Here is a 15,446-nt window from a genome sequence, read left to right on the forward strand (position 1 = left end):
AATCTACCAGCAGGCTCAGGGGTTGACCATTCCTCGGTGAAAGTCCTGCTGATGGCTGCACTGAGGTGCTCGCCCGTTATCCTAACATTACAGAGCTAGAGGTAAGCAGCTGGCAGCCTTCGTGCCAAATCAGCCTCGACTTTGCCCTTTGGCCCACGGATGAAGAAGAAGCTTCTTCTCTTCCTTGCCACATCAATCCTGCACTTATCGAACTGCACATCCCGAGGATATGGCTTCAATACAAGCCAAGATATTTTGCACAAAGGGAAGCCATACAGAACAGCCCTCCGTCTGATTCTATCCCCCTTCCCACCTTCTGTCTACCGAGAGCTTCATCTAAGAGTGCAGGCTTCTGAACAGCTACCCAACCCATAAGGCTTGGCTGAAAGTGTGGAGAGGGCAGGGCAGGCTGAGAAACAGGTAGACTTGCATTCTGAAAAACACACTTTACTGTCATGGCCTATTTTTAGAATTTCCCCGAAGATTCAAAACATATCAGGAGACGCTAAAATAGGTTGGCTTGCAGGTGTCCCTCCCCAGGACAAGATTGAGCTGCCTCCCCTTCCTCTAGACGAAGAATATGAAGAATTGGGTCAGATCCTGCTGCCAAAGAAGGTGCCCCATTTAGTGGGTCCTTTTTGTGGGTCGGCTGCCTTGAAGACGAAGGCCTGGCGAGCAGGGCTGTCTGCGGAAGGGGGCCGAGAACTGTGGAGCCTCTTTTGAGGTCTGCAGGCATCCATGAGAAAGGGACATTCAGACCAAGCGTGCTCTGAGGCTAGCACCAACATTTTACACACTGGGGCGTAACGTTGCCCTCCCCTTGCTGGGAGAGGATCCTCCGTCTGATGCTGCCCTTGTGCCCAGAAGATGCTCCTCAGCTGAGCCAGAGGCCGGACTTTCCTGGGAAGTTTGCAGAAGCACCAGGTGGAAACGTGACCCAGCCTTCCCTTTGCACAAGGTGGCTTCCAATCCCGGGCCAGCTTGAGGGGGTGGGGGGCTCGGGAATCCTCTCCTTTGGCTGTGGGGTCCCCACGGAAAGCAATGCCCTGACCTGGAGGAGGGGGGATTCACCCTCAACCAAAGAGTTGGAGTTAGCACAGCTTTCAGGCTCTGCCTGCCAAGTCCCTTTCAATCGGACTGAAATGCCTCCCTTCCCATCCTTCCCTACTTCGAACCCTAGAAATGCATCCACACGTTACTTGTGGAGGAAGCAGCCATCCTGGTCTGGCTGGGATGCACGAAAGGAGCTTCCTGTATGGGACTCCCAACCCTTCATCTCCTGCTGAGGACCACCCAAAGCACACCTGGACAGAGGCTCCCGGGGGAAGGTCTGGTTCAAAGGGGAAGCTTCACGTTGCGCTGTCATTCAGGGCCTGGAAAGGGGTGAAGAGGGGAGTGAAAAACAGACCCTCCATACAAAGGCTGGGGGCTGTTCTTGGGGCTCAGCCATGCAGGAGAGGGAAGGAGGAGGAGGAGGAGGAGGAGGAATTCTCCTTCCGTTCCAAAGTTGCTAATTTTGTGCCGGGCGCTGCAGCTTGAAGCCGAACAGGGAAGCGATCTGGCGCCTCGAGTGTTCTCGCAGCAACTATTTTGGGGCTTCGGCACGGAGCCCTGTGCCTGCAGAGACGGCAGCCCATCTGCCGTGGGAGCCTTCACCTGCGAGCGGAGGAAAGATGCCCATCTGCCACGCAGCCTCCGCCCACTGGCCTGCAACTCTGGCCAAGGGGATGCCGCTCCCAATCCCCAGGACTGGGGGTTGGTGCCAGCAGGTGGGGGCACCGGGGCCAACTGGGCTGCCGGATGGGGATCTGCTGGCTGAGGGGTGGCTGCCAGCCAGCCAGAGCTACCCACCAGCCACGTCAAAGGCCGAAATGCAGATATAGGCAACAATCAGGCCCCGGTGGGCGAATCTTAGTGGTGTTTGAAAATGGCAAAGCGGCTCAGGGAGTGGAGGGAAATTCATCCCCGCCTCGTGCCCTGCCTGACTCTCCTCCTGGCTGGCTACCTGAAGCAAAGGGAATAGGACCGGAGAACCTCTGAACTGGGGTGACCAGGAACGGAACCCCCCCCTTCGGTGGTGTGCAAAGAGCACAGGACGTTCTGGACCACGCAGGCAGCTCCACCAGCCTCGCTCCAGGTCCACCTGAGGCTGCCAGACAGAACAGGAGCAGCTGCTAGGAGTCCGTGCAAAGCTGGGCAGGACTCTGTTCGGGCAAGGGGGCACCTTCCACCTGCTCAAAGGACGGCCCCCACTGCCCACCTCCCACGGGGGGAACAAGGGACAGACAGGAAAGCAAGAACTTTTGGAGAAAGTGAAGAAGTGCCGAATGGCTCCATGGCTTCCCTGCCCTCCCCCCCCTCTGGTGGCCTCCTTTCCCTTCCTTCCCCGGCTCCTCCACAAAGTTTCTGCCTCTGATGGGGTGAAGTGGGCCTTGGCAGCAGATGGAGCCGTCTATCACCAGGGCCCAAGGTTAAAAACCACCCAATCCATTCTAAAGATCGTTTGAGCCACGCGGACAATGGGTCTCGGGCAAAGACCAGCCAGGCCTTCTATTTCTGGGACACAAAAACGGTGTCAATCCAGCCCGCTTTGAGCGGCTCCAAGCCTCCCCTTGAAGAGCAGAGGAGGCTCCTCTTATTCTTACTCTTGCTGTCCAAGGCCCGGGAACCAGGGCCTCTCTCCGTCTGGACGCTGCCCCGGCTCTTCCTCAGCTGGGCTGCCCCTCCGGCTCCAGTTGGGCGGGCGCAGGAGCTCCTCCGCTTTTGCAAATCCCGTTTTGCTTTGAAGCTGCCAGAGCAGAACGGGAGCCGGCTGGCATCCGCCAAAGCCAGTGCTTCCCACGGGGTGGGGCGAGGGGCCGTTTTCTTGGCACTCCAAACACAGTGCCATATGGCAGCATTTGAAAGAGGCCCAGAGAGAGAGAAGGTGGGGGTGGACAGCATCCAAATCCCACCCGCCTGGCACCCGAAGTCGCTCTGGGTCCAAGGAGAAGCCCAGAACCCTTCCACAAAAGGGGGTGGGGGGTGGGGAAAGGGGGCTGCTGATTATCTGACTGCTGGGTTTGGGGGGAGCAGGAGAAGCACCTGCCTGCCTCTCTCCTGCCTTTGGGGGCTTCCTTCAGCGTTTCCCCCCTCCCCAAACGCGAGCCCAGGGCATTGCAGGGAAGGGAGGGTCCTTGCAGGAGGGGAAGGGGAGACCCCGGATTCCCCCTCAAAGGCATTTTCCTGCCTGAAGGTCAGGAACTGCATGCCCAAATCCAGAGCCCTGGTCACGCCAGAACCTGTCAGCAGAGATCACCTCAAGGTATCCTTTCCTTCTGTCAAAGCAGTGCAGCAGAATCCAGGGTGGGGGGAACTCCACCCCCCCCAGTCAAAGCATTCCATTCTACTTTGAGGGTGTCCCTTTAATTCTGTCAACCTCAAACAATAAGCAGCAGGACCCCAGAAACATTGGGAGGGAGGGAAACCCCCCCCCCACGCCTCCTTCAGCAGATCTCTCCCCCCCACCTCCCCATTACTCAGCCCCGAGGGACGAAGCGGGTACTCACTGGGGTTTGAGGTGAAGGTGGGGTGCCGCGTGGCTCCCTGGGAGACCGCTGGTGACGGTGGGGGCATGTTCGGGGGTGTGGAGCGGGACTGCGTCTTCACGTCAGCCGGCGAGTCGGGCATCCTGGCTGCCTGATTCTCTGCGATGCCTGCAAGGGGGAAGCGAGAAGGGGAGGGAAGGTGTGAGCAACCAGGCCTGAAGCTGCGGCCAGAGACGGACGGACGGACATCTGGGCAGCCGAAGAGACTGGGCTGGTGCCACCTGCTGAGAGCCCCCCCCGCCCCCCCGAGAAGGCTTGGGAATCAGAGCCGAGACAGGTGTGGCTGTCGAGACCAACCTCCTGAGAGACAAAACTGGTGGAGGCACCTGGGGAACACAAGGGACAGGATGGTTGCATAGCACCCATCACCGTCAGGCAAATACGGCAATTTCTAAAATAGCCACGATGGCATCATGGTGCCCAGAGGAAGGCTAGCTGAGCTGAGGCACAATTCCCCGGGTTTTGCCACTCCTGATTTGGACTCCTGCAGCTCAGTGGCTGAGTTCTCACAAACCACCATGAAACATGGCTTAGCAGGATTGAATAAACCATAACGGCGCCTTCATAATCCACCCTGTCAGGAGCAGAGGGCATGCGATGCCAATCACATGGTGTTGGCTCCCCAGTCCAGCCTAAAGGTCACATGCCACCCCACCCCCACTCCACCCCCTCCACCCCTCCCTGCAGAAAAATGAGGTCTTGGGTGGCAGCATCTGGTTGAACAACAACACTGGTTCACTTCCATCTCCCTTTTCCCCATATCCAGTAACGCTTCTCTTAAATAGTTCAAAATGGATCCCCCTCTTGAGCTGAATCCTGGACTGCTCAACAAGCCACGGGGACCTGCGTCACACATAACGCTAAGCCGTGTTTCATGGCCTCCCCGCTCGCTCATTGTTCTATGCCCCGGGCCACACAGACAGCCCCAGGCTTAACCTCCACACGGGATCCCCTGAGATCATCTCCACCTTTCCATTCCGAAACTTCCCTGTGGAATTCTGGGCCGGCTGTGGGTTGCGCTGCGAATTTACGTTGGGCTGAACGTCGCAGTTTTATGAGCTGTTTAGCCTTTAAATTAAATGTGTGCAGTGAGGAACTTTGAAAATGCACGGCATTTAATGCCACAAATAATGCATGAGGCCAACAACACTGGAGGCCCCGCGCAATTCCCCAGCCAGCTGCTTCCAGCTGCTCTGAGAAAGTCTGCCCTCTGGTCGCTCTGGCCAAAGGGGGCTCCCCCTCTGCCCGTTGTGGCCCTCCCAGAAGATCGCTTGGGGTTGGCCTAGCCGGGGCAGAGCAGGAGAAATGCGGGGTGACTTTGGGGAGAGAAAGCAGGAGCAGCTGCCACATCTAAACAGAGGCACCTGCCACCAGCCGCCCAGGCTGCCAAGTTCATTTCTTTCCCTGCTCCGTTAGAGAGGATGCACTTGAGGGTGACGGCTCCGCGCAAGTGTGCCAGCAGCTGTGGCAATCTGTCACGGCGTCTCCCGGCCGGGCCCAGCCAGGGCTCGGAGGAGAACCAAAGAAGGAGAGCCTCCCCTTTGCCGCCTTGCCCGGGGTCAGCCAGAGGCTCCTGGAGGGGACGGAGCGGGCAGCTTTCAGGGGGCAACGGATCATCTCTAATCTATGACAACTGTGGCACCATGAAGTGAACTCCGCACACGAGAGAGAGAGAGGGAGGGAGGGAGGGAGGGAGAGAGAGAGGGGGGGAAAGGACACTGCCTGGGCTAAATAAAGCCGGGTGCATAATTATATCATCATTTACTTTCTTCAATTAAAGCATAAGTATATCATTTTTCATTTCCAAAGTTTTTTCCCCCCCCTAGCCACCGATAAAACAAGTCCCATATCTTATAAAATTGTTCATCCTCTTGCTCTCTAATTTCAAATGTCAATTTACTCATTTCAGCACAGTCCATTATTTTTCGAATAACTTATTCCTGTTTTGGTATTGTTTCGTTTTTCCAGGTTTTTGCAAATACAATTCTGGCTGCTGTTAACACATTTACAATCAGATATTTTAAGTCTTTGTTGTAGGTTTCTGGTATGATCCCCAATAAAAAGACCTCTGGTCTATTTGTTTGTGTGTCATTTTCTCCAACCACATGTGGATTTTAGTCCAGTATCTTTTAGCTTCAGTGCAAGTCCACCGAGTGCCGATGTACCTGGGGGGGGGGGCGCGGAACAGCAACCTAACCCCAGCCTAAGTCCCCGGGGGACGGGCTGTCCGTGCAGGGAGCCGAGCTTTCTTAAGGCAGGGAAGCCTCTTTTCCCAGAGTGGGCGAGCATCGCTGAGTGGTGCCCAGTCCTGGCACATTCCTGGGAAAGGTGCAGGGACCTTCCTCAGGGATACCGTATAGCTTCGACACAACAAACAGCCTCCCCTCGGGTGTAGATGGGGCTGCAGCAGGGGTGAAATTCAGCAGATTCTGGAGAACTGGTATTGGACATTTTGAGTAGTCTGAAGAACTGGCCTTGCCCCAGAGTTGGGAGGGAATGGAGAGTTTGCAGCATCCTTCCCCTGCCCTGCCCACCAAGCCCCGCCCGCAGAACCGGCAGTAAAATAAATTGAATTTCACCACTGGGCTGCAGCCTTCCTGGGGCCGAGAGAGGACAAATTCTCAGCGATTCCTGGGCTGGGGGGGAGGGGGGGCGGCCTCCTTGGCATGCGGCAGAAGGGATTGGATGGGAGTAGCCGGGCGATGCATATCCGTGCCAGCCGCTCAGTCACAGCCCTTGCCCCCTTCTCTCATCCTTGGGGCGTTCAGGGTCTCCTATGGAGAACGGATGGAAGTCTTCAAGGCAGTTCTTTAAGGGTTCTCCTGGCCTCCGCGATTACGGCGCACACCCTGATGAGGTGACGCAGGGACATAGCAATAGCAATAGCAGTTAGACTTATATACCGCTTCATAGGGCTTTCAGCCCTCTCTAAGCGGTTTACAGAGTCAGCATATCGCCCCCAACAACAATCCGGGTCCTCATTTTACCCACCTCGGAAGGATGGAAGGCTGAGTCAACCCTGAGCCGGTGAGATTTGAACAGCCGAACTGCTGAACTGTAGTCAGCTGAAGTAGCCTGCAGTGCTGCATTTAACCACTGCGCCACCTCGACATGGTGGGCAGTTTCCCCAGCCTGCACAGAGGAAAGGAAGCCTTCTGCAGGGGAGCCAAGGAGGATGGAGCCACCTCCTTCCCCCTTCTCAGCACGCAGCTGAGTCCGGGCCAACAAACACCGGAGTTTTCTGGTTGTAAATCAGCTCGGCAGAGGCCAAGGAGAGGGAAGGGCAGCCCCTCCCAGGCTCCCGGTGCATTCCCCACCCTGTCCGTCTCCCTTCTCCACTGCCGGGAAAGTCTGGGAAGGACGTGGCTTATGAGGAGGCTGAGCCAGCTCAGCAGGGAAGCCCCTGGCGTCCACAAAAGGTTTTTCCGCCTTCACCTGCAGCCTTCCACCTTCAGCCCAGGTGCTGCCAATTTCGGCCTCTGGTGCAAAGAGGCGGATGCTGACCCACAAAACCATGGGTCCCCCAGGCCTGGGGGCAGGTCCCATGGAAGGAAGGCTTGGACTCAGACACCGCATTGCTCTAAACCAGTGTTTCTCAACCTTGGCGACTTTCAGTCCTTTGGACTTCAACTCCCAGAATCCCCCAGCCAGCATAGCCAGATGCCCTCTGCACATGCTTACCCATTACTGTTTAAAATACCCCAAAGAACTGATCTGGGACTGCAGCACCGTCTTTCCCCAGATCCTTCTGGTTTCCAGACAGGCTCCCTTTCTCCCCCTCTTCCTCCGATCAATTTTCCTCTCCTCTCCACTCTCCCAGGCTGTTTTTGGAAGTGTTGAGGGGTAAGATGTAAAACCCTGAGCATCGCTTCGACCGACGACAGCATTCCTGCAGCCCTGGATGCCTGCACACGGAGCCTGGCATGGTGGTGGGACCGCCAGCTCCCCACCCCCTTCGACTTCCTGCTGTATTTATAAATACGCCCTGAGTGACAGCCGAGAGCCAAACAGCAGCTGAGAACTTTCTGCAGCAGATGGAAGCCGGCAGAAGCCCTGGCGTGTCCCAAGCGCTGTCATCCGGGAGACTGCGGAGCGGGAAGGTGGCACGATGGGTGGATGCCTCCCTGAGCCTGCCCGGGAAAGATGCCACCCGGAGCATAGGCTGGCCAAGTGCTCAGGGCACGGGAGGGCATCGCGGGGGCTCCGAACCAGAGTGTTAGGAAGCCACTTGGGGGCATGGACAGCGATTGTCTTCCCTGGCACAGATACAGTTGCATGCCAACCTGCTCACCACTGGGGTCATTTTACATCCTGCTCATTTCCTGCAGATGAAGAAGATTCCATTCTGGGGGCCGAGGGAGGGCATGTGGCAGAGGGGAGGGCTGGAGTGCCCCCCAGACCGAGGGCCAAATGAGCCCCTCCGTGAGGAAGAAGAGGCCCGGGGGAGCACGGAGGTGTGTGGTGGACCCCACCCAAGATAACAAAACAAGAGAAAAAGAGCAGCTTGCAGCTCTTCAATTCCAAACCTCTTCAGGCAAGAAAGTGGCTGGAACAGTTCCTCCCTGGGACTCTGCAGTGCTGGGGGGAGAAGCCTTGCGAGGAAGGAAACTCCTGGGCACCAAAGTGGAAGCTAATCTCCCGTTTCCCTCTTGCATGTTTTTCTCCCCAGTGGCTCAGAGCAGAAAGCCCCCCCACCCACCCCTGTCTCGTTCTCCCGTGAATTCCCGCCAGGCTGAGATGCCTCCTGGGGAGGGTCAAGGCTGAGGCAGGAGGGATCCTTTGCCCCCTCCGGTCCCAGGGCATTAGTGGGGTGGGGACTCAACCCTCGGTGCCCCTGGGGGACGGGAGAGTGGAGGACGGGCATGGCAGGCGTTTTGGCCTCTCATTTTCAGAGCTTCCCTCCTCCAGAGCGAAGTGGCTTCTCCGGAGCAACAAGTAATAGGAAACAAATGTTGGAAAGCAGAGAAAACTTACTGCAGTTGGGACCGATTATTTCCTTCTCCCCCCCCACCCCAATTCCCTCCCCCCCCCAGCAACGTTCCTGCCCCCCCCACTCCCTCCCCCGTCCTCTGAGTCACCCCCAGGATGAGCCATCCAGGGACAACTGCCGTTTTGCCTGGACGGAAGAGAAGGGGCAGCTCGGCCCCTCTTGGGCTTCAGGGTGTGGGGAGGGCCCTTCTTTTCTCGCAGACCCCCTTCCACACACCGGGAGCTCCAGAGCACCCCCACGACAACAGCCCTGTGAGGTGGGTTGGGCTGAGGGAGTGCGGCTGGCTGAAAGCCACCCAGCCGGCTTTCATGCCTGAAGCAGGACTAGAACTCGCCACCTCCCGGAGTCTAGCCAGGCAGAAGAAAACACCCTTGGAGCCCTTTGGGCAGCCTCTTCCTCCTCCTGACCCCCCCCCCCCGGGGCGAGTGGGAGGGAGGAGGAAAGGGTTAAAGAGGTGATGGCATGAGATCGCTGCATCCTCCTTTCCTGCTCTCCAAATGCAATCCAGATGCTGAGGATGGAGGGAGGAGGGGGGAGAGAGAGACTCGGTGCCTCCTTTCAAGGAAGGCCATCTGCATTCCAGCCGTTCAGCCGCAGCTGCCAAGAACAACTCCCCAGAAAGTCACCAGGGAGGGATGGAGGGGCTCCATCTGGATCGCGTTAGGCCAGCCCTCGGCCCTGGCGGCCAACTGGAGAGGAACTGCAGACGGCTCGCATGTGGGAAAAGGCGGGGAGGGGTCAAGGCCGTCTCCTTGGTTTTTCCCAGACAAGACCTCCCTCTGCAGAACAAGGGGGCAGGAGGACCCCCGCTCTTCCTACCCGCTCTCCTCCCCACAGGCTCAGGGGGGGCCTGCGGACGCCCTGCCACCACGAGGAGCAGGATGGGTGCAGCTGGCCCTGTGCAGGGAGAAACGTTTCAGGAGCCATCGGCAAACTCAGCAATGCGGGAGGGGATGCGAGAATGGGGCGGGGGAGGCATGTTCCTCTCCTCTGAATGTATGTTTCACCAGGGTAACAGGGTTGGAAGGGACCTTGGAGGTCTTCTAGTCCAGCTCCCTGCTCGAGCAGTAAACCTCTTCCAGGGGTAGCCAACCTTGGAGCTTCGAGACTCGTGGACTTCAACTCCCAGACTTCCCAGCTGGGGAAGTCTGGGAGTTGAAGTCCACAAGTCTCGAAGCTCCAACACTTGGACATCCCTAGCCTGTGGCATTCTGGACAAATGGCCGGCCCATCACTTCTTCAAAACCTCCAGCATTGGAGCAGCCACAACTTCCCAATTTGAATGTTATTGAATGTTATTCCTCCTCCTCCTCCTCCTCCTCCACGCCATCTCCGAAAAAAAGAGAATCGTGTGGGAAAACTTCCGGCTTTGAGAAGCAAAGTGCACAGGAGTTTTCTGTGGCTCCAAAACACACGGCAGGAACTCGGGGATGAAGCGAGGAGTCCTGAAAGCTTCTGCCTTTTAATCAAACCCACCCCTTCGAAAAAGGGATCCCCACAACCAGCCCGGCTCTCCTCCTCCAGTCTCCTCCAAGTGAAGCAGAGAGACGCAGGCCGCTTCCTTGCAGAAAGAGGGGGGGGCTATTCTTTCCAGCCAGCGGCCTCCTCCTGCAGGGGGCTGCACTAAGCCAGCCAGGAGGGAGTAGCCAGAAGGAGCGTTGCCCTTATTCCTTGCCACCGGAGGGAATGCAAAACTCCGAGGGCTAGTAAGAAGTATTCAACATCCCAGAATTGGCCCACAGCCTGACAGGAGTGATTCCCTACCTGCTGAGATGGAAAACCAGGGCGTTCAGGAGCAAAGGCCCCGCATCTCGCCCCCTCCTCAATATTCAGCAGGATGCCGAGTCTTCCCAGGGCCCGTTCAAGGACTCACGCAGCACACCTGAGACCGCACACCTGAGACCAGCTAGCCTTCCCCTCAGCTGGGCTGCCGGCCATCTGCTCGGTGCCGGCAGCCTGCCAAGCTCGCCTAGCAGCCTCCGTTGCTCCATCTTGATTGTCCTCCGAGGTTGCCAGGATGCCAAGAAAGCTGAAGGATCAGGATTGGTGCCCTTCTGCCCCCCCCCCCGAAGGAGAAGCAGCATTTGTTGGCCAAGGAACGTCACGTTGGTTGCTCCCCATCTGCACACACACAGAGCTCCCCCCCCCCATGCCTGTCTCCGAGGGTGGGAGCAGTCAGGGCAACGCATTGCAAAATGTAGCCCCTTTCGGATTCTGGGAGGATAGGACACCTCACGCCACACTGAGCTGGTAGAGGTGGCCCAAGACCAGGCCCCAGAGAGAGGAGGCATTATAAGCAGGGCTCACTTGCTTAATCGGGTAATGAGAAATTCTTTTTTTTTCCCTTGTGATTTCTCCGTCTTGAAAACAAAACTCCTTCCAATTTTAAGTGCCGTCTTGGCATGCTCTTGAAGGAGCCCGTTTCCCTTCCCCAGGACCTCAGCGGGGAGAGGGAGGTGGGGTGGAGAAACCCACCATCACTACCAAGGCTGGTGTGGTCCTAATCGTTGCCGTCCCCTCCCCATCCATAAATGTCCTTTGGATTGTTAAATCCTCCCACTAAAGGGCAAAAGATCCATCTGCATGCCTAATTTTAGTCCGGCTCAGTGCAGGCTCCCCACTTGAAGAGAAGATGACCTCAACTTTAGATGACTTCACGAATGCCAGGAAGAAAAAGGAGGCCAAGCCGTCTGAGCGGCTGCCCTCTTAGGGAATGTAAAGCGTAAATTACACTGCAGAAATCCTAATTTTCCTTCCAGGCAAACTATCCGTTTCCCCAGCTATCCATCTCTCAGAAAGCATCTCCTGAGCCGCCAAAGAAGACTGTTACCAAACCACTAAACCGAGTGACAATGGACGGGGACTCCGTCACTGGAGTTTTTCAAGAAGCAGCTGGACAACCATTTGTCTGAAACGGTACAGGGTTTCCTGCCTGAGCAGCGGGTTGGACTAGAAGACCTCCAGGATCCCTCCCAACTCTGTTATTCTGTTATTCGAGTGCAACCCATCAATCTGCACAAAGTTGGGGGGATCCACTTCAATTGTCCGAGGGTGTTTTCCCACAAAGGGCCACGTTGTGAGTAGTTCCTCAAACACTCCAGCTTCATGGGACGTCTCTACCCCACCCCCCGACCCCACCCTCTTTGGTACAGAAGTTCTCACCAAAATGTATTTGTGACTGATGGAAAACCTGTATCCCATCCCATCCCTCTCTCTCTCTTTCTCTCTCTCTCTTTCTTTCTCTCTCTCCCTCTCTCCCTCTTTCTCTTTCTCCCTCTCTCCCTACCTCTCTCTCTTTCTCTCTCTTTCTCTATCTCTCTCCCTCCCTCTTTCTCTGTCTCTCCCCCACTTTCACTCTCTCTCTTTTTCTCCATCTCTCTCTTTCTCTTTCTCTCTCTCCCTCCCTCTCTTTCTTTCTCCCTCTCTCCCTCTCTCTCCATCCTCTCTCTCTCTCTTTCTCTTCCTCTGTCTCTCCCCCACTCTCTCTCTCTTTCTCTCTCTCCCCCACTCTCTCTCTCCCCCTACTCTCTCTCTCCCCCTACTCTCCCTCTCCTTCTCTCTCTCTTTCTCTCTCTCCCCCCAATCTCTCTCCCTCTCCCTCTCCCCCCACTCTCTCTTTCTCTGTCTCTCTCTCTCCCCCCACTCTCTCTCTCCCTCTCTCTCCCCCCACTCTCTTTCTCTGTCTCTGTCTCTCCCCACTCTCCCTCTCCCTCTTCTGCTGGTCAGTGGAGTTAAGCAGCTGCCTGTCTTGCAAGGGTCTCTCTAATGGGCTTGTCTTGGTGCAAATGGCGAATCCCCCCCAAGTTTCAGGGAGCTTCCCAGGGCTGCCCTTGTGCAGGAGAGCCTCCCCCCATGGCAGAGAAAGAGCTGAGACCATTTGGGAAGCCACAGGTGTTGAGAAGGTCCTGAGGCATTTCTGACCAGCTGTGTTCACACACACACAATATCCTGACCCATCTCCTGGCTCACAGCAGAGACTGAAGCCGAAATGAGCCAAAAAGGAGCCGTTCTACAGGAAGGTAGCCAAGCATTAACCGGCTCTCATATACCTGGTGGAAAAGGAGCCGACCGATAAGCCTTGAAAGAATCCAGTTAAGGCTGGGGACTCCTTGATGCCCACTGAGCTTGCTGGTTCATTTACAGATGTTTAGTCACCCAACTAGGGAACATCATCAGTGCCACCTGAATTAAGACATTCCCTAGTTGGGCAATGAAATGTCTGTAAGCAAACAAACAGCCCAGATCAGAGAGTGTCCCATCATTCAACCTGGGGCTACAGGTGCGCTCAGATGCCTTCCTGCCCGGAGGGAGCCCAGCAGCTTCTGCCTCTTGCCCAGATGTATCAAGAGTCCCAGCAGAGGCAGAGGAACGGAGGAAAGAGCTGGGATACGCAGAACTGGTTGAGGGCTCAGCCCGGCCCCCATGGCCCCCAGGGACATCTCCCTGGACCCCCTTTGGACTTGGGGAGGGGAACTGGGGGTTCATGCTGATTCTGCTGGACCTGGAAGCTGGGGGGTGGGGGGGGAGAGGAAGCCCTCTGTTTTTACAAGCTTTCATTCACTATTGTTTATATAAACAGGTAAATTGTTTCGTATCTCAATTAAAAACATCTGCCACATAAATGAATACCAATTAACTCATCCTGTTTTTAATTACTCTGTTAATTACATACAGGCAGCAGCAAGGATGGCATGGGAATAAGGGGAGTAGGCACGCAAAAGAAGTCAGCCGCCCCACCTCTTGGCATGCCCAGGGAAGCTAGTTTGCTGTTGGCTCTGGTCTAGAAGGCGCCCAGCCCCCTGATGGGTTGTGGGGGGGGGCTCCCTGTCACCCTCAGGCCCTGCAGGGAGAGGGGGCTTTCCAGATGCTCAGAAAACTCTCCTGCCACTGAACAGGGCTTGGCTTCTTCTGTAAATATGTTTTATTTTCCATTTCATTTCGTACAGTCACATATATACTGTGCATAACCGGGGCCATATAACATTGAACAATAAACACAGCCATCCCTCTTGTCAACAATACCCCCCAAAATACAAACCCAATATACCCCTTCGACCCTCCATACACCTCTTTCTTTCGCCCCCCCTCCAACTTTCCATCTTCCCTCCAACATTCCCCTCTACCCTACTTCCCCTCCCCCTCTATCACTCCTCTCTCCCAGTACACTCCCTCCCTTCCTTTTCACCCTCCCTCCCATCCTCTCTCCCACCCTCTCTACCCCTCTTTCTTCTATCCCTCTACTCCTCCCTTCGGTGTATTTCTACTATCTGTTAATATATTCAGCTTGTCCTATTTTTACACTAGAATTAAAGAGCAACAGTATACAAGTGCAATCGTGTTACTTTAAAATCTAACACATACTATATATCCCCCCTCCCCCCCTCCCCCCTAAGACTCCACCTCCCTTCCCCCCCCCCCCCGACTTCCCAGAACAGGGCTTGGCTTGATGCCCCCGTGGGAGGTCCCTGCTTCCCAGCTCCAATGACCCAAGATCTCAACTGGGGTACAGAAAGCCCTCGACTTACAACAAGGGCGTAGCAACCATTCGGAGCTATGACGGCAGTGAAAAAAAGTCCCTTATGACCAGTCCTCGCATTTACAACCTTTACAGCATCCTCATGGTCACCTGATCAAAATCTGGGCACTTGGTAACCAGCACAGCTGTGGCAGCCTCCTTTGTGATATTCTGGGTCATCTTCCCCACAAGCAAAGTCCATGGAGAGCTGGAATTCACTTAACAACTGCCGTGATTCGCTTAACAACCAAGGCCAAAATGAGTGTGGAATCAGGCGCAACTCATTTAGCTTTGCTTAGCAGTGGACATTCTTCTCCCAATTATGCCCGTAAATCCAGGACTGCTTGCATTGCCCAGGTGCTGTGCAGGTAAGAGGAAGGCCAGCCAGGAAGGGAGCAGCGCAGGTGGGACGTTCGGAGGCCACCTGGAGGTTCAGAAGCTGCTGCAGAAAAAGGCAGCCTCTCCTCCAGGTGGACCTGAGGCCTGGGGACCTCATAGAGTCCAGTGTTTCCCAACCTTGGTGACTTTAAGTCCTGTGGACTTCAACTCCCAGAATCCCCCAGCCAGCATAGCTGGCTGGGGAATTCTGGGAGTTGAAGTCCACAGGACTTAAAGTCACCAAGGTTGGGAAACACTGTGACATAGACACATGTCACCATGGAAAGGGCATCCCAGACGGGCACTTCCCAGAGTCGCCCATCCACAGAATATCCAGGGCTTAGTTCCTGCAGATCAACCTCAGTCATTCTGGCTGATCTCCAGGCGTTTTCCTGCACGGCTCATCTGTCCGCCTGCTTCTGGGAGGTGCCGGGAGGTGGATGCCCACCGATTGGCGATGCCAGGCAGTGCCAGGCAAGAGCACTCAGTTACTCCCTGGCTCTGCCAGACCACGAGACCCTCGTTGCCTGCCCAAAACCCTTGGCAGCTCTTCATCTTTGCCTTCCTAGGAATGTCTCCCTGGCTGTGCTCACCTAAGGCACATCACCCATCATCCAGAGCCTTTCCCCATAATCCTCCAGCCACAGCCAGGATTTCTTCATGCCAGCCACCATTAACCCCTCCTGTTTCCCTTCTGTGGGCAACGCAGCTCCTGGGACCTTCCCAGACCTCTTAACTGTGCTGTGTGGATGCAGCCCCTGGGCTTGTTTCTGCAAAGGAGAGAAAATGGACTCAGATCCACCTGTTTATGTACGTCTTTGGATGCTCGTTGGTTTCATCCATGGATTGGCCTGCCCAGTTGGCAGAGGTAACCTTGAGTGCCCCTCAAGCAGAGAAAACAGGAGAAGAAATGATATGTGTCTCTCGGTTCCACCACAAAACCGCGGTGGAATAAAGCGCGCTCGACGAAAGCGCG

The 15,446-nt window shown here is 55.9% G+C and overlaps 1 protein-coding gene across 3 annotated transcripts in view; it reads right to left on the bottom strand.

The window, feature by feature from the left end:
* Positions 1-15,446, bottom strand: part of CBFA2T3 (CBFA2/RUNX1 partner transcriptional co-repressor 3) — a 66,202-nt gene that overhangs the window by 24,064 nt on the left and 26,692 nt on the right. For all 3 annotated transcript variants that reach the window (XM_032230797.1, XM_032230796.1, XM_032230798.1), the window contains exon 2: positions 3,549-3,695. In XM_032230797.1, the coding sequence (XP_032086688.1) occupies positions 3,549-3,695 (147 nt within the window). The remainder of the gene's footprint in view (positions 1-3,548; positions 3,696-15,446) is intronic.

Source organism: Thamnophis elegans, chromosome 14 (assembly GCF_009769535.1).
Source record: "Thamnophis elegans isolate rThaEle1 chromosome 14, rThaEle1.pri, whole genome shotgun sequence".
In the NCBI taxonomy this organism is placed as follows: domain Eukaryota; kingdom Metazoa; phylum Chordata; class Lepidosauria; order Squamata; family Colubridae; genus Thamnophis; species Thamnophis elegans.